This window comes from Malurus melanocephalus, unplaced genomic scaffold (genome assembly GCF_030028575.1).
Source record: "Malurus melanocephalus ecotype Western Australia unplaced genomic scaffold, MMel_1.1 scaffold_286, whole genome shotgun sequence".
Lineage (NCBI taxonomy): Eukaryota > Metazoa > Chordata > Aves > Passeriformes > Maluridae > Malurus > Malurus melanocephalus.
The window spans coordinates 763078-786669 of record NW_026623518.1 but is presented as its reverse complement, the minus strand read 5'-3'; the positions used below and the strand labels follow the sequence as shown (position 1 = coordinate 786669).

Below are 23592 nucleotides of genomic sequence, written 5' to 3'. Positions count from 1 at the left end.
TAAATGACGCACACTATACACTCAGCAGTTAAAATATTGCTACTTAGTCGAGGAGCTGAAGTAGACAGGATGTAGCTCTAGTAAATACACTGTATAGAACCATTTTGCCCAGGAAGGGGGACACAGAGAAGACTCAAGGTTTATTAATGACTGTTGATACACAGTGTTATTGATGTGCATGCAATTTAACAGACAAGCCAGAAAAAGCCCTGACTACGAGGCTCTAGGTTAGAAAGACAAAGAGAAGGAAAAGGATGCTTTAAAAAACAGAACAAAAACAAAAAACCAAACCAAACAAACCCAAAAATGCCTCAAACAAAATACAGGATAGGTCTATTTGTTTTACCACATTTTGGTAAATCATTTAATTAATTTATTTATATTGAATGGCAACTGTAGGAGTGCAAATGATTTATGATGGGACTGTAAGAAGAGGATGATTTACAGAAAGGTTAGACATTCTGGGGAGAAGAACCACGTAAGAAAGCAAAAAATGGAGACATCAGTAGAAAAAACCATGACTAAAATCAAATTGCAACAACTCCTGAGAACCAGGAATGCCCAGCTCCACTGTCAATGGGAATTTTACATTCAACTTTAGTGTTTACTGCAACTCTTTTATGATATTCCAAAGGCAATATCTATGATTGGAGACACTGTCTGAATTTCAAGTCAATAATCCAAGCCATCATTTGAGATAAGCTTGGAATTATACAGTRTTTAATGCCTGGCTGAGATAATGGYGTTTTTTCTCACAAGATTTYCMACTTGCACTACAAAATCAGAACTATGGCAAGTTTTAGTAAAAGCAATGAGTTTGGTAATCCTGCCTAACCCCCAGCTGCAGCATCACACCARCTATGGGTGAACAGAAGAAAATCAAAGCATGGAGTGGAATCTAAAAGGCGATGATTTTTYCATCAGCAACACTGAAGATATTCACACCATTTATGTCCCAGTGRTTGCTTCAGGTACCTAATGTGGGAMCTCAGGCTCTGTATTTGTGTCAGTAAGGTGCCAGACTGTGAATCAAAGTGCAGGACTCCTAATTTATGTTGTCTGTGACTTGTGGAAGGAAGGAAGTCCTACTATCAGGCCATCCTGGGAGAACCTATGCATCAAAACCAGCCTCCTCTCCCTGTTAGTGGGAAACATCCAAACCCCCACTGTTTCTCCCACCAAGGAAGTTTTCTCTTTGGCTCATGATGTGTTTCTGGYTCAGTGAAAGTCTCAGTGGGTGGCTCCTGGGGCTCCTGCCAGACTGGCTATCCCTACTCAGATGTTTCTCCTTCCACTGCTCCCACAGAGAGCCCTGGCTCCCAATGATGAATGCCCAAGACCTTGGTTGGTGCCAATACTCCCACAGTTCGTAAAGTCATCCTCATGACTTGAGAGCCACCTCTCAATAAAGAAACTCTTGGCAATAATAAAAGCGAGCACAGGGACAGACAGCAAAACACTGGCACAGCAGAAGTCACTTGAATGGTTTCAAACATCACTGCCCCTTCCTTCCCTGCCTTCCTCTCCTACCTCCTGCAAGTAAACAAAGTCCTGCTATGAGTTCTTCAGGGAGCCAACCCTCCCCAAGTCTAGACTAAGAAATGTATTAGCTAATAGGACTTTAAAGACAACTTTGCACACAGTGTAAACAGTTTGAAAGAAGTATTAGCTAATACAATTTGAATAGGAGTGACCATGCCCAGCTAAAATATGAAATTAAATTACAGAGTACCTCGATCTAAAGCCAGGTTCTCTCCTGCACAGGGTCTTCAAAGCCACTCTGCCAATAATTGCAGAAGCTGCAAGGAACACCACATGTGAAATCTGCCAAAACTACAAATATTCATTAGCGAGCGACACACACTCATCGATTGGCTGGTGTGCCTGAAGTCTGCAATTAGGACATGTTCAGTATATAGGGCAGCTTGTTTATCTTGATTTTAGAGCTCAGTTATCAAAACAGGAGATCGGCATTTCGGAGCACGCTTGGGCCTACCACTCCCTTGGGCTAATGAAGTTCAGAGACTTTAGACTCCAGAGTGGAGAAATGAATGGTTTTGTGCTGCACCATTAGAGCTGATGGAGTAATCTCAGCGAGGGTGGTTTAGCCTGTCCTGAAGAAGGGGCTGCATATATGGCAATATGGAGGTGGGGAGAAATCAAAGGGAAATAGCAGTCCCACGACCAATAATTACTGTTACTTCAGACTTGGAGAGAAACCTGATATCAAAACACTATGTAAATGATGGCAAGATTTATGAGCTCTGTTTTACAGACAGGAAAGTTTAGGCACAGAGAACACTGCAAGTAGGCGGCTCTCACTGCAGCAGAGCCTCAATCCACCCAGCACMTGAGTCCTGCTGGGATTTACACTTCCTTGGGACATCACCATACATATATTGTTACCTTCTTTCCAAAATGTGTTTTCATATGTTTTCAAAATCATCACTTAGCTTGCATGTGCATGTGCAATAATATATACGAATAACTTCCACATCCTTCAACTCCAAAAACTCTAAAACTGAGGCTGAATGAGTATTTTTTGCAGAAATCAAGCCAAATGAACATCAGCCACCAAAAACATGCTCAGAGTCCTGAGACAAGAACTGCACTTCACTGCAGGCTGCTTGGCTGGCAGTGTACCACAAATAGACTCTACTCTGAGAGATAAAAGGTCAATTAAAAGTTGTTTTTGAATCAAAACAGTTCCTCCAGAATAAAGGGGTGTGAGAAAACCTTTGAAATAGATGTGGTAATAAGAGCCTCCATAAATCATGACTACAGGTTACCACTCCCTTTGAAAAAAAACCCCAGAATTAATGCAAATGCTGTGTACTTGGTTGTGTCCAACTGAAATTCACTTTGGATTTCTTTCTAAATGCCAGCAGGAGCTGTCCTGCTCACAGAATCTCAGTGTATTTATCACTGAACACACATATTGACTTGTCACAGAATGCCCAGTAGTAACCAGGAAAACATATCTAAACATAATAATAAGGGAAAAAACCTAAGGGATGTGATATTTAAAGTAGGACAGAAAGACAGAAAAATCCTCAAACACTGTGACTACCAATTAAAAATATTATTTTTCCATGTTATTTTTTTAATAATCCCTTTGCTAAAAGGGCAGAATATAAAGCCTCCTGACAAAGGAATTTTTAAGTTATTTTTCTTTCTCACAATCTGTTCCACTGCAAAAAGCATTTCAACTCAATATGAGAACTTAAAGAGATCTTCCATTGCCATTTCTGCTCAACTACATCAAGGCTGCATTGGGCCAAGACAACAGCATGCAATATCCAAATCYCAGCTGAGGARTCAGATCTCAYGGAATCAYAGAATRGACTGGGTTGGAAAGGAMCTTAAAGATCTTCCAGCCCCAACCAGCCATGGGCAGGGACACCTTTCTCTAGGCCAGGTTGCTCAGAGCCCCATCCAACCTGGTCTTGAACACTTCCAGGATGGGAAATCCACCATCTCCCTGAGCCACCTGTGYCAGTGCCTCACCRCTCTTTTRGTAAAGATTCAATAGTTATCTACTGGTTTAAAACAGTGTCCAACACTGCACTGAGGGGAAGGAAGAAAACATCAGTGAAGTTTTTCTGTTTYTCAGGATGGTAGAGTGAATGAAAACCCATTTTAATCACCACTCCAGGGCAATCACTTCGTCCACAGTTATAGGTCCAAACCCAAACAGGATGAAAAACAAGCAGCAGCTTGCAGGCAAAGCGTAAATTCCACCAAGATTTGAAGTGTTGCAACAGGTCAGTTGGTTTCTAATTAGCTCTAAGGGGCATGAGTTGTAATGTGCTACATCTGGAGCAAAACTGAGCTCCAAGGTGTGCAATGGTTTCCTATCTTTGGAAGTAATTTATTTGATTTCATTCTGATCCTTACGGCTGAAAGCCCCATTGACTGCTTCATATAAACACAGGGGAAAGACGTGCACCAAAAGGAAACGGCTTTTCCAAAATAGGATATCAGGCCACAGGGTGGAATAACTGCTATGGGCAATGAGCTCCAAAAAAATGCTGTATGAGTACTTTGGAAGGTCKAGTAAAAAAAATCACAGTAATCTTTGTTTCTCAGAGGCAGAGCTCCCAAGCTGTTTCTCTGCCCAAAGGCAAAAAAGTAACATTTGAAAAGTCCTAATGCTTTTCCAAACCCATCACCCATTTTTAAGCAAGGAGCAGGAGCTAAATGAGTCTTAGTATGTAGGAAAATGACACCATCAGCTGCACCAACAGAAGTAAAACTAGTGCAATTCACTTGGATTATCAATCATTGTGTTATCTRTTATCTTTGATATTCCCTATTGATATAAATTCCTTGATGCCAGAAAGTGATGTAACTTATTACTGAAAAATCTCACACCTGGAACTGAGATTGTTGCACCAGAAAAAAACCTTAACACTCGAAGACCTGTGGGCAAGAGTGTTGGAAACACCTAAGGAARTAAGAAAATTTCCATATGGTTTAGATTCTTCACAGATTAGAGGTGATTCTGCAAATTTTATTCCAGCCCTGGAGGAGAATCAGTGTGATTTAAGCTCTGTAATGTAGGCTAATTCCCATATTACTTTTAGAAAGGGAAATTTATTTGCTGTTTTATGCCCTGCTGAACATTTTATTCTGTGCAAACAAGTTATATTGGCAAACAGAAGCTCCATGAGCACACGCTGTGACCAACTTGTGAGTCTGCAGASTGCCAGAATGCACCAAACCTCCAGAGGAGTCCCAATTTTGCAAGTGTAAAAACTTCAGCACTTAAACATCACSTGCCACGTGATATTCTCTGTCAGGGAAATAAACTTTGAGCACTTATTCCAAGATAACATCCATTTTTGTGGGTACCTGCCTTTCCAAGGTAAAGCATGTTGACCTTCAGTGGTGCACATGGAGATCAACAGTTCATTCTCCATTTCAACAGAGCTGGGGAAAGGTCTGGAGCATCAGGAGCAGCTGAGGGAGCTGAGGGGGCTCAGCCTGGAGGAAAAGAGGCTCAAGAGGGACTTTCTCACTCTGTACAATTCCCTGACAGAAGRTGCAGCCAGGAGGGGGTTGGTCCCTTCTCCCAAGTGACAAGTGAGAGGACAAGAGGAAATAAATGGATGCTAGTTGAGCCCGAGGAGGTTCAGATTGGCTAKCAGGGAAAATGCCTTCATGAAGAGGCTTGTGAAGCACTGGAACAGGCTGCCCAGGGCAGTACTGGAGTCACCCATCCCTGGAGGGATTTAAAAGATGTGCAGATGTGTTACTTGTGCACAYARTTTAGKGATGGGCTTTGCAGGGGTGCWTTAATGGTTGGACTYGATGATCTTAAACAYCTTCTACAACCTAAATGATTCTCTGATTCTACCATACCAACAYCATGGCAAAGCCCCACAAACATCTYTTCCTGGGCAAAYGAGTSTAGTGATTTCACAGGCATTGTGTCACCTAATCCCACTGAGAACTTTATTGAGCTTAATCTTAAAACCAGTTCATATTTTTGTCCCCACCATTACCCTGTTCCAGGATCTCATTGCCCTGRTGTCACAGCAACCTTTTCTAACATCCAACCTACATGGACTGAGTCCAGCTGGTTCTTSAATACCTCCAGTGGAAACCCCACACCCTCTMTGGACAATCTRTTCCCATGCTTGGTCACTGCACAGGAAAGAAGTTCTTTCTCATGTTTAGGTTGAACTTCCTGGGCATCAGTTTCTGCCYSTTGCTTCTTGTCCTATTGCTGGCAYTGGTGGTGGAAACAGATACCTGAAATCCATGGCAGACAAACCATCCCTTGCAGGGACAGCCAACCAGACTAGACTAACCTACAGAATCATTTGCTTTATCAAGGACTGATATCAAATCTGCTTGGCTTATTTCTGTTTTGTTTTTGATTCCATTACTTCTGAGCCTTTCATCAGGGCCCCCTCCAAAATTTGCTCCATATTTATGTATTATGCTGCCTCCATGTTCCTTTCTTCCCTTCTTCAGCACTTCTATTTTTAACTAATGTTTATTAAAATGGATTGAACAAACATGGCATTTYAAAATAAAAATAAATGTGTTAAAAACTTCTTGTCACTGAGTCCACAAACTTACAACCCAGTTCTTCTAGAACTTGGAAAAAAGATTATCCCATTCCTTGATTTCAGTGGGTAAAGGCCCCTGTATTTTCCCTCTCAGTTTACTATGGTGATTTCCACCACTGTCAACCTGCTGTTATCCATCTTGTCCTAGTCCTCAGTGAAGAACAGAATGCACATGGAAACAGAAGGCATGTATTCCATCCAGTCTTGGCTCATACCTGTATTATCCTTCATCATCTYCCTGTCTTCATTCCCATGGTCCTCCTTCTTTTCTTTCCCTATTTGCTCAGTTATCTAATTCACTCAGATTTCACCTCCACAGTTTCCGGCCTTGGACAGATTAACTTTCTTTTTTCCTAGAGATACTATGCTGACTCCTGACATTCTTTCAGAAGGAATTATTAATAYAACCCAATGTAGTAATTTTTCTACAAGTGCCCCATTCCCACTGGCAGAAAACACCATTTTTGAGATMTTCAGTCCATCTGATATTTCCAGTTAGCTCCTTTGGTTTATGAACATTTGCACTGTTGAAATTGAATTACAGATTTTCTACTGTTTAATTTCCCATTGCTTTAAGTGAAACAGAGTTCTGCCCTTGGCCTTCACCCTCTGTATTTGTTACACCCAGARTATTTCTCCCAACAACCACAAGCACCGTTCTGTCGATGCCTCCTAATCTCCCTCCCATTTTCTCACCATTCTGACTTACATCTCTGGATGGTTCACTGCCAGTCTGACAAAACAAAACTGAGCTGGTAGYGTGGCGTCTTGCTATCTTACATCTTTTTTTTCCTCTTATCATCAATAACAAACATCTTCGATGTTAAAACCACCTGGCACCAACTCCTTCTGCTGAGTTCTCAGGAGCAAAACCAGAAGCTGGTAAAACATGTTTATGCCAATGAGCTCTTTGCAAACTGTCTCCTCTATGTTCCCTGCAAACTGCCTTTTATTGGCATTTGTTTTGGGAAATGTAATGGGATGCAYGACCCAGAAGCTTGCCCATAAATCAGCCCTATATTCACCTCTTTTTGTGGGAACTGGTACAGAGCATGAATTATATTAACTACCAGAAAGTTATGCCAGCATGGGTTTAGAAAATCTTTAAAGSTGTAATTTTCAGCTTGTTACCAAGCTTGTTTTTGAAAGAAAAGTAAGACAATCAGTCCTAGACTTGGAGACCCTGTACAGGTAAAGTTTAATTGCTAAMAGGACAACTTCACTAAATTCAAATAGGACCATCTATTCTTTTGTGGTTCTTTCTTGATGGTCTTCTTGTCMACATCCAGCTCCCAGGAACCATCCCACAAATCCTATGGAATTTCCTCACCTTTGTTTAAAAACCTTAATAAAAGAGTGAAAAAAAAAAGAAGCACCTCTGTCAAAGACAGGAACAAATCAGAACCTTTCTCTTGTAGCTATCCTGTGTGGAAAGTCTATTTCTGAAACAAATACCCATCTGCCTTTCTAATCTCTCCCACATATTTGATYAGTTTCTGTTGTGCTTCGTAAGGGCAGCTGCTCATGGCCACTTAGACAAGCAATTCCCTCATGTGTCTAAACCTGCCTGAAGTATTTTTTTTAAATTGTGGTATACAGTATACAGGTTTTTGTTTTTTTCTCTTGAGCAATAAGCAGCAAAATCAAAGAAACTCACAGTTCGTTGTTTTGTTTTCTAATGACTCAAGCCTTTTTATGGCATCACTTTTGGAGTCATCACCCAATGTGGCCAGCAGCAAAATGAAAATCATTTACCACAGACTACTACCTACCATAAACAGGATGAATAATTAGTTGGGGTGGCTTCAGTAATAAATAAAAAAGGAAGAAAAAAGCTAAGGGCTTCATCTGAAGCTGTAAATTTAAGTCACGCTCAAGGAAGAAAAAGCTGTGCTAAATCACCTCTAGAAATATAAACAGAAATGATCATCCACTTGGTTTGGTAAAAGGGATATGATATTCTTCATTTTTTTTTTAATGTAAAAGCTGCAATCCTGCAGCAGGGGAGAGGCTGGGGAACCTCCACCAAAGTGAAGGAGCYTCTTGGATGGATCCAGGACCACACATGGGGATTTTGCTGCAGGATTTGGGCCAATATGTTACACTAGAAAAGAACAATTGGGAAAGGGATATGAATCATAGCTGAGACAGTATCTTCATTAAAAAACATTCAGCATTTAAAAAGGCACCAAAAATCAGTCTTCCAGCTTTCACAATTTAAAAGACCACAGAACAGAGAAATGTGGGTATGTCTGTAAATACACTCACAAAGATTGATGAAAACTGTAAAGATCACTGGAATTCCTTCAGCACACCTTGGAGAGGAGCAAGATCATTTTTCAYTGCTCTGCCTCCTCACTTAGGTGGTCTGTTGATCATATCAAAAATGATTTCACCATTACACACACTTTTACAGATCAACACCCAGAGCAGTAGTTCTGTCAACGCACAGCTAACATGGTCTTTCCCTGCTAAAATAATTGGGATGCCCATTAACACAGCAATAAACACCGACTTTTACTGCCTGAGCTCTATTGTTTAATTTTCCCAAACACTGGTTCGCCCTTCTCCATTTTTCTCCCTGAAGTATCACTTTTTTTTTCCCCTCCTCTTTAATTCCTCACTGAGTTCTCCTTCCCCTGAATAAGCAACGTCTCACAGGGTAACCAACACCGCCCACATCTGCACTCCACAATAGCCCCACGCTGCTGCCATTCTGTCTGTCCAAGGTTTTGGTCACGGTGCCTTAACTGCTCCAAACACTGCCCTTATTCATTGAAACGTGCAGAAGGAGGGGCTTCCAGCAGGATTCCTTTACCTGTTTCCCCACCACAAAACAGTGCAATAAATGGAATGGGTCATGAGCTACTTGGCTGGTAATGCAAACCTAAGGCTTGACAAGTCAATAAAAAGCCAATCCTTTCCTCCCCAGCCACACGTAGGGAGCCAAGGCTGGAGGCAAACAATTTGGATATGCCCGTACAGGGAGCTTAATGAACCCCATTATTCAGCTTTTGTGGGCAAACACTATGAAGACAGTAATGTAAATTATCAAAGTCTGAGCAGCGCTGCAGTAAATAGCACCCAAAGTTCAAAAGTTTCTTCACACCTCTGATTTATCCATATGAGAACAACCTCATTAAAAACTGAAGCTCCTGAATATACACTACAGATGGTAATGTAGCAATCAAATGCATTCTTGGAAACTGCATAGGGTAGGATTCTAGTTTAACTCAAACTTGCAGCAAAGTCTTGGATATCCAACTCTTTTCCACCATCCACATGGAGTTGGAGCAGTTCTAAAAGAATACATATTCATGTTACAGCAACAACTCAGATCCCCAGAGAGCTTTGGGGAACACCAACATGGCCCTTGCCTAATTTCTTGTCTTCAGCCAGGTCGGTAAGAAGCATATGGATGTATTTGTTAAAACCTTCTTTTTCTTCTCTCCTCCCTTGGTGCCATGACCTTAATAAAGTCTAACTGTGTATGTGTGAGTGCCATTTTCCCAAGAAAATTAAATCTCTGGAGAGTTTGCAACTCAACTCTTCTGTACAAAGTTTGTTGAAGGTAGAAGATCCTTCATTACAGCATCTATTTTTTTGGTGAACATAGACATGATGCGCTCTGCATGCTACAGGTGACATTATATAGTTCTGCAGGATTTCAAAAAGTATGAGTGAAGAACTGTTTTACTGCAATTTTGTGTTGCATTCAAAATAGCAAATTCTTGAGCAAATACCTCTGAAAGAGGGCAGGGTTAGATTGGATATTGGGAAGAATTCYTCCCTCTGAGGGGAGTAGATGTTCTCAGATGGATAATCAAGAAACTCAGTGTAATATATTAAGCAGGTTCCCCTGTCCTCTTAGTCCCAAATATATTCTTCTGGGTCACTGATATTACACAGAGAGGTCACATCTATGATCATAGGATCATTTCTGTACCTTGACCCTTGATTTTGAGATCCTCAGCACAGGATGTCAGCTGCTTGTGCTGATAGCTTTTGTCATGGGGGTATCAAGCATTTGAAGAAGCCTCCGCACGAAAATAAGTTGGCCTTGGACTGATAATATCCTACCAAGTAATAGTTTTAGTGGGGCCAATTAAGTATGTGGGTAAGAAAATTTTTTTAACTCTTAATCCTTTTAGGATTTTATCTTACAATCCACAGGTAATTTAATAAACATTTTTACAGGCACACACACATACACATGTGTGATTTGTTTTTGGAGAAAGTCACATATCTACTCACTTAAAAATATAGAAGACAAGGGGCAATTTCATTAGAGYAGCAGGTCAGGTTTACTAGTTAAACATTGTTAAAATACCTGTCTTTCCCCTTCTCCTGTCTGCTTTTTGGGTTCCCTGCTGATGGCAGAGTTATGATATGAGTCTGCAGCAGAAGTCTGAAGTTTTAAGGTAAATTTGGAGACCTGATTTCACAAAAAAACATATCCTGCTTCTAGGGCATAAAAACACTGAAATAGCACTCAGTGAGTAGCACTGTGCTTTGTGGTCTGGCATTAGTGTCAGCAGCCATGTGTTTTTTCTTAAAAACTGTATTTAAATGTAGAATAAATTTATCTTATGCCAGCTGTAGCAGTAGCTGAAATGTCAACACCTTATCAATAGATATGACTTAAAAAACACACATGCATTAAAATGATAATGCTTAGGAAAAATAACCAGACAGAAAGAAATCATGATGCAATTGAATAAAAGTATTTAACTCTACTCATCATTTGCACTTCATTTAAATCTAAAAGCCTACTAGCTGTGTTTTTTGTTTTGCTTGTTTTGTTTTGAAAAAAGATACCATCTCTAGTTCCTTCCTATACTAACTCAGTTAGCAATCTACCTTGATAACATTGGAATGGAAAAAAAAAAGTGAAAACCCCTTCCAACATATCATTCAAATCATATCTAAAAAGGTGGTCATAAATATTTTAGAACCCAAGCAAACCAATAAGAGCAAGGTCCATTAAGGATAARATCTTTTACAACAAATTAAATAAAACAATTTATTGAAGCCTGGACTTGAGATAAACTAGATTTACTAGCTGACCTTTTATTCATTTAAAGAACAAAATTAGCTCTAATTGCATTAGAATGGAATCCAGTAAATTTCTTCTAATGTGGCATCCATGCAAGTATTGCTGTAATTGTTTACAACTACAATGGAAATGCTTTGATAATAATCTACTTTCTTCTTGTTTTACTGTGCAGTTAAAACATTTGCAAAAAAAACTCTTAAGTAGAACAGTTTTTCCAATATCACTTTGTCCATCCTTCAGCAATAGTACATTTTCATGTCTATTAACCCAATGTTATCAATAGCCATTTCTTTTGAACTGATGCATGTTGTAAGAACATTTGCACTCCAGACAAACCTGAATTCAGGTATTACTTTGACTCTAGGAGAAATGTGTACTTTTATTACAGATACAAGAGAGGAGATTTTTCTGCTACGACCATCACTGCTTTGTATATTGGTCCAAGCAGAGGAGTAAAGAAGTGAAATTRTAGAATCATAAAATGGTTCAAGTTGGAGAAGACCTTAAAGATCATCTAATTCCAAYCCCCTGCCATGAGCAGAGACACCTTCCCCTATCCCAGGCTGCTCCAAGCCCCATCCAAAGTGGCCTTGAACACTTCCAGGCATGGGACAGCCACAGCTTCTCTGGGCACCCTGTGCCAGGACCTCACCACCCTCACAGGGAAGAATTTCTTCCCAATATCCCACCTAATCCTGTCCTCTGGCAGTGGGAAGCCATTCCCCCTTATCCTGTCACTCCACACCCTTGTATAAAGTCTCTCTCCAGCTCTCCTGGAGCTCCTTCAGACACAGGAAGGGGTTCTAAGGTCTCTCCAGAATCTTCTCTTCTCCAGGTTGAACAGCCCCAACAGCTCACAGCACTGCAAAGGCATTTTCCTCACCACTGCTGTTTTCCTGAGCCAGATTGTGCTGCTGTTGTTGTGCAAGGTGCTGGTGTGATGTGAATCTCCATTCCATGCACCATCAGTCTGACACTTTTGATTCAGACTACAGAAAGCCCTTGTGGCCTCCTGAAGATCTGTAAGTACTTTCATTAAAAATATTTTGTATGAATTTCCCCCAAACAAACAGGTACTTGAGTACTTCCAAAAGCCCCCAAACTCTTCTCTCTAACAGAGGAAACAAAAATATTCAATAATTTCTCCATCTACTTTCTACTCATCAAATTCTGTGAATTCCTAAAAAATTTCCTTGTGCCTTTCCACGGACATTCATGGTATCCTCAAACAATCCCATGCAGTRAACTCCAGAGACAGGCTAATTGAAACAAATTTCTACATGATAATTGCCAGACATTTAGAACCTCATTACCAACACAGATGAAATGCAAGTTTAACTTCCCCTTACCATAACACATAAAAAACCTTTTCTTTCTGCCTGTTACAAGGTTCTGAGAAGAGGGCCAAGGTGCCMCTAAAGATGCAAAAAGGAATCTGGAATAGAAGTGAGCTTCCCAAAAGGCCCTGAAACAAGATGTCAGTATCTCTCACCCACTAAGGGCTGGCAGGGATGACAATGATGCATCCACATGATTTGCAACMAACAGAGTCTGAAATCCCTTCTCAAAATGTGCATGGGTATGAGAAAGACTGGGGTGAGACAAGATTGCAAGTCAACTCTTTGGTGCTAAAATAAAGCTTGAGAACTTTAATTTTGAAATTCTGCCTTAAATACATGAGTTAATTTTGCCCATAGAAATACTCGACAGTCCTTGAAAAAGCAGAATTTAAAAGTATCCATGGATCCATGGCTCCTCATGGAGGAAAATGGATCTGTGGACTTTCAGGGAACAGCATGTCCAGCTATGTCCATTCAAATCATGCTCAGMAGATTTCTGACAAAGCTGGAACTTTTTACAGCAACCTAAGGCACAGAAATGTTAGATCACACTCAAATACCGTGTCAGGAAGAAAGCAAAAACAGTTAACAATTTGGGTAGGGGTGACCCATTAAAACCAAGGAATGACTGAAGTCCCTTAGCAGCTTCAAACCAGTTAAAGTCATGGTTACCTACAGGGAAGGAGTAGCACAGCAGAGAAAAAGAGAATAATCATCAAAATCCCATTTCACTTCTAAAGAAGAAAAAATAGTGATTAGGGATTTAGTTCATARTGCTGCTATAAAAGGAACAACTGCATTAGCAATATTTAATGTGAGGAATGGAAAGATCTATGTGGTGCTCATGTTTACCATCAGACATGAAAGTGTGCTTTGTGCCATTAAATCAACACAAAAACCTGATTAAAAGAAACTTTTCACATACAACACAGGACCAGCCTAAGAAGCCCAGTGACACATGGTTTCCCCAGCCTCTCCAGCCTCCTGTTTATGCTGGATGATCTCAGGATAGGGATCATCCTATTTATGCTCATCCAGTACAAAGTAACTATTATTTGTACAACAGCACCCAATAATTAGGGAGCTAATGAACCAGCACTTGAAATGCGTTAGGTGCACTCCTGAATAATCATCAACAGTTATAAGAAAACAGAAGTGTATAAAGGAATTCCAACTGTTATGTTTTAAAGCATAAAACAACTGTTAGCTGGGGATGGTTGTGAAACTTAGCTGTAGGTTATAGTAGGAAAACCATCCATTACAGAAACCTCACTRAATGTCACTGGAGGCATCACAGCAGCCTAGATGGAGTCTTGTAATCCATGCCCTAGAAAGACATGGAATGGGACACACAGTAGGATGGATGSAAGGAGATGGGTGCTGCTTGGAGAGCACACTTTGCTGTATAAATACAATTTGCTAATTTTTAASAGTTTCCCAATGAAAAGAAGAGCTCCTACAAATGCCAGAGGATGGACTRTGGTGAGCATACAGCCAGCAGATGGATTTATTTGTACTTACATTTTGTCTTGGCCTGCACCCACTCTTAAAGTCAGCCGAGGAATAACTGGTGATGGAGCAGGAACAACTGGTTCCACCTTTATCTGTACAGGGGAACACAATCATCAATCAAAGACTGTAAGCAGACTCCCAAAATATAYTAATTACATGAAAGCACTGATGGAGTTAACCAAACAGAGTGTATCAACTTAATGAGACAAAACTATGACAGACTAATCACTGCTCTCTCACGCTTCGTCCCRTGGCATGGATGGTCTCAGTTTGCTGAGAAACTCAAAACTAAAAACATCAACTTGAAATTTTGCTGCATTTGTACCTGCTCATACAATTTGTTAGCAGGTCTTCCTGATTTAGTACTTTTCTAGACACACAAACTCCACAGTTTATTTCTAAACAGTGACATGAAATGCTTTGACCTTAGTATTCAAACTTGTCAGGAACCTATCAGTGTTTGCATTTTTTCCCTAAGATTTAAATTCAGTTATTTCCCAGRTTCATCACATGAATGTACCATGACTCTTGAATCAAAAGGAGAGATAAAGGAAACAAATAAACTCCAAGCTGAATTTGCCAACACTGACTATTTCATTAAAGTGCTTATCCACACAGGCATTAACAGYCACTGCATTTTACTGCAATTAGGCTGAGGTTTTTAATGACTGTTTTTCAAGTGGCCTAGGATTCCAATCTTGGTATCTGGTGGAGTTTAGACCACCTGAATATGTCCTTGAACTTATGGAACCAGTATGTGCCAAAATTACTCCTACTGAACTACTGCTTTGCAAAACCTGTACAGAATGACCACAAATGTTCCAGCTGACACTGTAATGATTCTCCAGGCACGCATTACTCACCTGWTAYCCATATATGACAAGTGTATATAYATTATATATAKAGAGAGAGATAAATATARAGAGAGATGGAGCATTTTGAGCATGTGTGTCACCATATTTAATAAAATAACCACTTGGCTGAATCTGCTCCAGGAACTTAGTGACAAAACTCTTATATGCACACATTAAACAGAAATGTGATCAAATCAACAGTTTCATAAAGCTTTCACAGAAAAAGGGAAAGCAAACAACCAATGCAAAGCACATAAAGCAGTGTGTAGAGAGCAGACCAGAGTGGGAAGACTCAAGTGGGACTTATATTGAGAAAGGAAATAGCAAAATTTCCTTTTGCCAAGCATTTTGGCCAAAGAACTGGAGCAGTTCTCTAGAAGATATCTAGGCCAGAAAGAGAAGGGCTGCAGCCTGAGTGGCATTCCTGCTCTGACACAGTGAACTGTGCTTTGAAATACAGCTCTCCATGGATATGGATWAGCTGATTTTACAGGTCTCTCTCCCCTCTTGTTTATGTAGAACCATATTTTTTGTTACATCATTCCCCTGGAGTGTTGCAAGAGTTTTTTTCCTCTGAAGCTTCTAATGCCTGCAACAATTTCACTGCCACCTTCCATAGGTGAGTCTCTTCTCTGTTCTCCCAGAATCTTAATCTGTAACATCACCCACTGCTTAGAGACTGGAACTGAACCCTGGCTACTGGARGCTCAGGAATATGATTTTGCACAGGCTATCTTGCCTCTTTTCCTGCAGGTTTCTACTCCTGTAGTGCCTGTTTTGAATACAAAACATCTTAGGACAGGCACTGCTGCCATAGCTTTCAGCACACAGCACAGAGAGATGCCCATGCCATTTACTAAGGTCTTTGGTATTACTTTAAACAATGGCAGTGTGGGCTTATGTGGCAGAAGAAAAGCACATAAACCACTTCTTTATRCTCAGATACCAACATCACAGTCTGCTGGGAGAGGAAAACAGGGCTCCACCACATATCCTTTGACAGAAGAGGAGAGGAAGCATCTTTCTATAGCATGGGTTTGTGTGTAGGGTTTACATGATAGCAGCAAGGAGAAAATGAAGGAGTGATCAGTTATATCCTGCAGAGCTTGGTCTTCCTATACATCAATGACAGGATTTTGATCCAGGAGTAAGGGYAGCTTACTTTGGGGCAGCTCTGGCAAGCCCTGCCTTGATACAAGGACGGCTCCATTTCTCAGGAAGCAGTTCCTCAACTGCTTTAGTTTTCAGCTCAGCATATTAAGGTTAGCTGAAACTGGGTCAGCACTGCTCCCTGAGCTGCTCAGTCACTCCTACAGCACACCCAGTAATCTCTGGAGTACAAGTGGGGTGTAACTGCTCCTGGTGTTTGMTTTTCACTTGGTGGAGCTTGCAAGRCAGTGCCCCAGGYGCCACCTCCTTTTCTGGCCCCGAGGGCAGCACCCGACACCGCTGCGGGGCACGGAGCTGCAGGCAAGCCCTGACAAAGCTTCTCATCTTTGGTGCCATCACCAAAAACTCCCAGCATGAAGCCTTCAGCTTCTGTTTTCTGCCATTTATGCAGAGTTCTGTTTGCTGCTCTGTGTCTTTCAGCAGCCTGGGGCAAAATTACAGGAAAAACCTGATAAAAAGCCTCAACCACCCAACAGGATGGGATGCGCACTTAGGTAAAAACTACAACAAGGCTCAAAAATGGGAACCTAACAGCTGAGTCACTCTTTTGTTTAACTATAGCAATATTAGAAACAGGAATCTGGTATTTTCTCTTGGCCATCAGGAGCTGAAACTGCAGCGAGCCCACAAACTCATCTCCCAGGTTGTGCTTACACCTCCGAGGCGGACGCGCCGTGGCAGATTAAACGTCCAAGCTGTAACCTGATCATTTGCTCTTGCAGCACAACTGCAGGCTAAATAAGTCATTGTGTGATCTAAAAGCTAAATTAAGGAAACATGTACTTTTAGGGGTTAAAACGAAAGAGCAGCATTCTGGAGTAATACTGGGAATTGGGGCCAGCAGAAGAGCATTTACAGTGGATTACTAAGCTTCCCAAATCACCAAAGAGGTAAAGTCCAGCAATATAAGACTCCTTTGTAGCTAACTAAAAATACATTGTCAGTGGATTTGTCCAGTTTTATGTATAAGCAATACTTCTTTCACCTGAACTAATACTAGTAGTCATATAAGCCCCTTATTGCCATGTGCTGCATTTTTTTTGCTAATCTTCAAGGATTTAGCTTCTTTGCCACATACCTCAGGGCACCAACTGATAAAGCTCTAACTCTCCATTTTTCCAGGACACCAGCAGTGCGGCCTTGCAAAAAATGAAAATCGCTCAAGAGATTTAAAGGGGAAATTTATTTTTAAAATCCTGACTTGCAGCAAAGAGGTGGATTTAAAAAAAGCTTATCTCTCAAGAATCAGTTTAAATTTTAATTCTATCTGGGGACTCTTTCATGCATTCTAGCTTTAAAGTTTATCTTTTGACAGGGACTTTTTGCCAAGGTAATGGGCAGCTTTGTCAATTTAATTTGTCCAAGTTTTTATTAGTGTTGAACTCCTTTCCCTAATATATGGTCAGTCTATGCTGAAGCTTTACCAGTTTGTATTTGTGTGTYTGTTATATTGCTCTAAAGCAAACTTGACACAGACAACTGCAGAAGAAATGCAAAACTGAATGTATGGAAAACAWGCAACTCATTGCCCCTATTTTACATAAACCCATATTTAACTTCAAAAGAAATCTCTGCAGAAATTTTCAGTGAAATACTGCCAAAACAGCTTAAGTACAAGGGGCAGACAGATAAAATGGAAAATCTGTGGAAGTGTTGCTGCAGTCTAAAATCAGTTATGAAATTATCACAGACAACTGGGCCAACACCCTGCTGACCACCAACTCATCCACAGMAGACAAATGTTATTTCTCCACATCTCCCAGATTCTGCATGGAAAAAACATTTGTAAACTCGACAAATAGATCATGTTTTGAAATCAGCACTTTGTTGCAAGTCCAGCAGGTAATGTAACAGTGGCAAGGAAAGCAGAGTGAGGAATGTCCCCAATCTGAGCTGGTACAAACCGAGTATTACACTCAAAGCAGGATGCAAAGAGCATCTTGGTAAMACTGGAACTCACACAGTGCTTCCTAAGGCTAAGGAAAGAGATTTTGGAACTCCTGTATCCAAGGTTATCACATAGGAAGACAATCTCTTTCTTTTCTTCTTTCTTTTCAATATTAACAGTTTAATGTGTATTATAAGGTGAAGTGACAAAAAAATTAGAGCARATCCTGAATTAGGGGAGCTGCTTCTAATGGGATTTCAAATCTGATAACATGCAAATACGCTGGTTTCATTTCTTAAATATGAAATATATTCTCAAGATTAGGTGATATTGGAAAGAAGAAATTATCTCTGCCTGATGTAAATCAGTAAGAGTTACAGGAATGGAAGGAGCTCAAACCCCTTGAAAAWAAGCTCTCCCCTTCTGTCTCTCAAACATAAGATTCGACACGAAAGGTGACATTTGAACACTTAGACTATAATTTGAAAGCAATTTTCTTACTTCAAACAAATTGGAGCAGCATAGGGGCAGACATGCTAAGGGAAGACTCAGCAGCTCTTSTGAGCATCTGAGATAACATTTATTCAAAGGCAGTCTGCTCCTCATTTCTGTCCACTTGGGGAATTTTCAGGCTTCTACAAACTTTGAAACAGCAGACTTTTAGGAATGAAATTTAAAGTTAATATGAAAGGTGTAGGGTTGCTGGCCCAACTAGTGGAAACCTACAGAACAAACTTTCTGCATCACCACATTGCATCCCTTTGCTGTGTGTGTTTTGTTGAGTCTGAGCCTCAGCTTTTCCAAGGGAAAAGTGAGTTCAGAAAAACCAGGAAAATCTCACATTTCAAATTCATGGAATTGAAATTCCATTGCTTTGTTTTCCAAAGAGGWGGGACAATCTCTGAAGCTCTTGGTGGACATCTTCCTTGGAGCTGTTAYTTTTAAGAAACACCAAACCTGTAACCACACTTCTCAAAGCTCTTGGACAACACTCAGCAGCAAACACAGGAATCCACACGGATTTTTCAAGCGAGTGTGCCCTCTCAACTCATCCAACCAGCTTACCTTCTCGTGTTTGTGTTTCTCCTTTTCCTTCTCTTTCTTTTCTCTTTCTTTCCTCTCCTTTTCCTTCTCCTTCTTTTCCTTTTCTTTGTCCTTTTCCCTTTCTTTCTTTTTCTTCTTCTCTTTTTTGTCTTTCTTCTTCTCTTTTGGTTTCTCTTTGTCCTCAAATAGTTTTTCAGGGAGCATGGGAGACAAGGAAGGTAACATGCTGGGAAGCCTCATTGCAGATGGTGTGCTGAACAAGGGCACAGACATTTCTTTGGGAGGTAACACAAGAGGTGCTGATGGCACCTTTATCTTATCTTCCTTACCCTTATCTTTGAGTTTTTCTTTGTCTTTTTTATCCTTGTCTTTTTTGCCTTTCTCTTTCTCTTTCTTTTTATCTTTATGTTTTTCTCTCTCTTTTTTGGTATTGCCATCTTTCAACTTTACTTTTGTGTCAGTATCCTCAAAGTCCTTTAGTTTGAATTTATAGGGATCAAGATCATCCTCTTTGAGCATTTCCTTCCACTGAAACTTTGCTTCCTTGTTTCCTTCCTTGTCTTTTTCCTTTTCCTTGTTCTTTTCCTTCTCCTTATTTTTCTCCTTGTTCTTCTCTTTATCTTTTTCTTTTTGCTTTTCTTTCTTCTTCATTTTAGTTTTCAGCTCTTTTTTCAATTTCTTTTTCACTTCTGTCGATGAAGCCAACTTGGTTTTCTCCTCGTAGACTTTGAGAAGAGGCTCTGGAGTTGGTGGTGAAGCAGAAGGAGAGGAGAAGTAAGGGAAGTTGGTAGGTGGATTAGAAGGTGTCCCCATGTTTGCTTTCCGAATGACCTCATCAATTGAGTCATCCATTGTCCATGAAATGTCTGAACTTGAAGTCCCACCTGAGGCAGGTATTGGAGTTGCCCCTGCCTTATTTGCATTATTGGCAGGAACAGAAGGTTTAGGAGTTGTAGACTCTGAAATAGAAAGCCTTTTAGGACTGGTAAAAATTTCCCCTTCTGATTCAGACCCCGAGGAAAACTCAAAGGGATCCGGTTCTCGTTCTGCACACGCACGAGCAATCACAGCATCGATTGAGTCATCAATGGTCTTGTCCATGACTGGGACTTTCTTCACCTGGTTGTCCATATTTGGCTTGGGGACAGGCTCAGGAGGTGTCTGTCCCTGCTTCACTTGAATGTTTTCCTTTCCTATCTTGTCACTCAATGCAGCCAGAGGGGTTCTACTCGGTGTTTCAGGCTTCACAGGTGGTTGCGGAACATGAGCAGGAACCTTTGGACTTTTAGGACTTTTTGGGCTCTTGGCGCGACCTGGTGACTTYTTTTCTTTGGATCCAGGTTTTGGCGAACGAATGGGACTCCCAGCTACCACTGGTGAGGGTGTAGTTTTCRGTGATTTCGTCTTCTGTCCTGGAGAACTTGTTTTAGACTTTGTTTTGGGTACGAACGGCTTTGCCTCCAAAGTTTTGGGAGTTGGCACTTGGGATTTTGCAATGGGAGCCAACATTGGTGGTTCTGGCGAAGGTGGGGCTAAGTCTGTACTGTCCTGAACATGAACTGGAGAAAGCATTGGTGGTACTTTTTGTGTATTTATTGAGCTAAGAGGCTCACGTGGTTCCAAAGTTACATCCAAGGCATCCCCTTTGGAAACAGACAGTTTCGGCCGTTTCGCAGGTGGGAATTCCTCGGCATCAGGACTTTCTAAGGACGGTCTCTTGCCCAAGTAGTTCTCATCATTAATTGCCTCATCCTCTTCCATATCTCCYTCTTCTTCCAGTGGGACCTGCATGGCCTCTGCTGATGTACCTCCATCGGTAGGAACCTGCTCCTCTTCCTCTTCTGTAACAAAGAACATTTAGAAAAGCATTAGGATGGCTGAAATGGGTTTTACAGAAACAAACAAGCACCAGAGCAAATATTCACGTGCACCTCAGCCCAGAAGAGACAACTGGCCATCTAAGCTTTGTAATGTCTAAGCTTTGTGTAATGTGTCAAGCTTACTGGTCTTCTTGGAAGGAATGTTGGGCACCTCCTGTCTCACATCAGCCATCACCAGAACTGGCAGGCGCCCTCGTTGCARCGTAACACTGAACCCATGAGCAAAGGAGAGGAGGGTAGAGCTCTCCATTGGTGGCAGTGCTTGTGGAACAGGTCCAAAATGTCAGTTCTACCCAAACCCACCATAATTACTGCTTCATTCATTTTTAAATAAAGGGAATGAAGTTGGAGCATTTTTTTTCTCTAACACAGTGGCAAGGCGAAATGTTAAAACAAAATTACCAGAACTGTCTWTCTTGCCTATTTATCATACAATTTGGACTACAGATTAACTACTAGGAAAACATCTTTCTACATTTAGTTTATTCTTCCTGAAGCAGCACAGTTTGAAGGTTACAGCAGAGGACTAAGCCCCATTCAACCTGCCAGGTTCTGTCATCTTAAGAGCTAATGCACAACATCTGTTAGAGTATATGAACAACCCAGCATCACATCTGTGTGTTGGTTCAGATCAGGAACACGCCTTTGAAATGCATTTCCCCATCATCTCCCTTACTATTGTTTTGTTTGCATCATGGGACAATCCTGGAGAGTGTATGCCGACTTCCTGAAGCAGTGAAACCAAAGTGAAGGAGGAATCCACATAAAACACTCTAAAGCACGTGGGCATTTGGGCTGTGAGACCAAAAACCAGCTTTTGAAAACAAGATAAACCTGAAACTTGCACAGTGTAGACATCAGACACCAACTGTTCCAAGCCAATGTGGGCACCCCCTGTGTGGTTGCTCTGCTTTTTGTTTAATAACAAATTTTTTTCCCTACTTACACCACCATCATCAGACCCACATGTGACATTATGGTGCAGAGAAAGGAGAAAATTCACTTGAGATCTCCCAAGAAATCCACAGTAGGTTTAWAAAGAGAACCTCTGATCTCCACAACCACAGCCAAGCACTTTATCCTCTTGGATACACTTCCTCACTTCCAAAATGAAATTCTCCATGCAGGAAAAAGGATTCTTAGTYCTGAATAAGAATGTCTACACAGGCATTAACCTGACACATTTATAWGTGCAGTAATTACATCATTACACCTATGCTGGTTAACATTCCTGCAAAGACAACCTCATTTCACTTTACCCCAAGTCTCTGTTTACCCACCTGCAAAAACTCAAGACATTTTGTCTAGCAGGGTTTCTGAGGAAAGATACCCAGTGCCCCAAGATTCTCACATGAAATATATAATAAAAACCATTTATTAGGACAGTGGCTAATACTCAACTTCTTAATGGGCAGGTTGTTTTAAACAAGAAAACACGAAGAAACTTGAAACATTCCACTAAACACCATTTAAAKCTCAGTAAGACAGCATCTTTCTGAAATATCTCTTTTCAGGGAGTTTATTTCCAGGTTTTCTGTGCTGGTGTTTCTCTAAGTGTAATGTGTCAATGCTCTGATTTAGGAGAGTTSAGTCAAGAGCCCTGGGCTGCAGCACAAATCTTGCCAGCATCACAAATTAAGTAAAATGAGCTAGCAAGTCTGGCTTTCGCCAGGGCCCAGAGGATTTACAGCAGGCAGCCCAGAGAGAAGACTTTGCCTGAGGATAAAGTCTTAGCCTTCCGTGAAAAACAGAAATGTTAGGGAGTTAGGTTTTGCCTGGCTGGGCACTGACATTAAATTTTTTAAACTGCAAAGTTAGAGTATAACTGAGAAATCACTGTGGACTGAGCCTGCACCTGCTATAGGGGAAAAAAAAATCTACTTCCCCATCATGGAAGTCCTTTCAATCTCTGTTTAAGCTGCTGCAGAAATCGTCTTCACCTGCTCAAAAGGGTTTTGGGGATGAAGAATCAGCACTCATCAGATGTCACACAGCATAGGTTGCTACTGAGCAATTCCCTCCCAACCCCATTCCACCTACTTCACGACTGAGAGTTTGTTTTCACTTCAAAATAGGAGATAAAATTTAAAACGAACATCATACTTTAAAATTGGAATTTAGAGAAATTGTCAGCCTCAGCCACGAGAAGAAAAGTGCAGCTAAATTAAAATATTAGGAAAGATAGGGTTTGATGAGACAGGAACATAAAACATTTTAATACAAGAAACAAGGGAATAAAAAGAGTCAATAAAGCAAAAATAAACTACTGCAACAATAAAAAATTTACACTCACTAGAAAAATCAGAACATTTATTTGAAGATTTCTGCCTGGTGTCCATTTAAACAGCCCTTCTTTTACACTGTGTTTCACGGAAGGGCACTGCAATATTTCATATTTTTATAACTCCTTCCCATCCCAAGGTGCCTCTCATGTTTTACCTACTCAGGATTGCAGAATACCAGCAGCTGCTGGATCAAAGGTGAAAAAACAGTTTCAGAGGAGCTTTGGAGAACAGGGACCGGAGTTTTGTACAATAAAAAAAGAGCAATGCTTATTTTTTTTTAATAAGGCCAAGTAAAGTTTGCAGCAGGCCCACAAAGTTTCTGTGATCTTGTGTGGAGGTGCCAGGGAAGGGCAGAAAGGTTAAAGTGCAGTTTGTAGAGGTGAGACTAGAAATTGGGGTGTCTTGGCTCCAGCTTTCATGCACATTCCTGCAAGCCACAAAGACAACTTAGTAAGGAAGCAGAAGCATTACCATTCCTTTTAT

General features: G+C 40.8%; 1 protein-coding gene across 1 annotated transcript in view; it reads right to left on the bottom strand.

Moving 5' to 3' along the window:
• Positions 1-23592, bottom strand: part of TAF3 (TATA-box binding protein associated factor 3) — a 113809-nt gene that overhangs the window by 6935 nt on the left and 83282 nt on the right. The window contains exons 3-4 of the mRNA XM_057376632.1: positions 18966-20785; positions 13998-14080 (exon numbers count right to left, since the gene is read on the bottom strand). Coding sequence (XP_057232615.1) covers positions 13998-14080; positions 18966-20785 — 1903 coding nt within the window. The remainder of the gene's footprint in view (positions 1-13997; positions 14081-18965; positions 20786-23592) is intronic.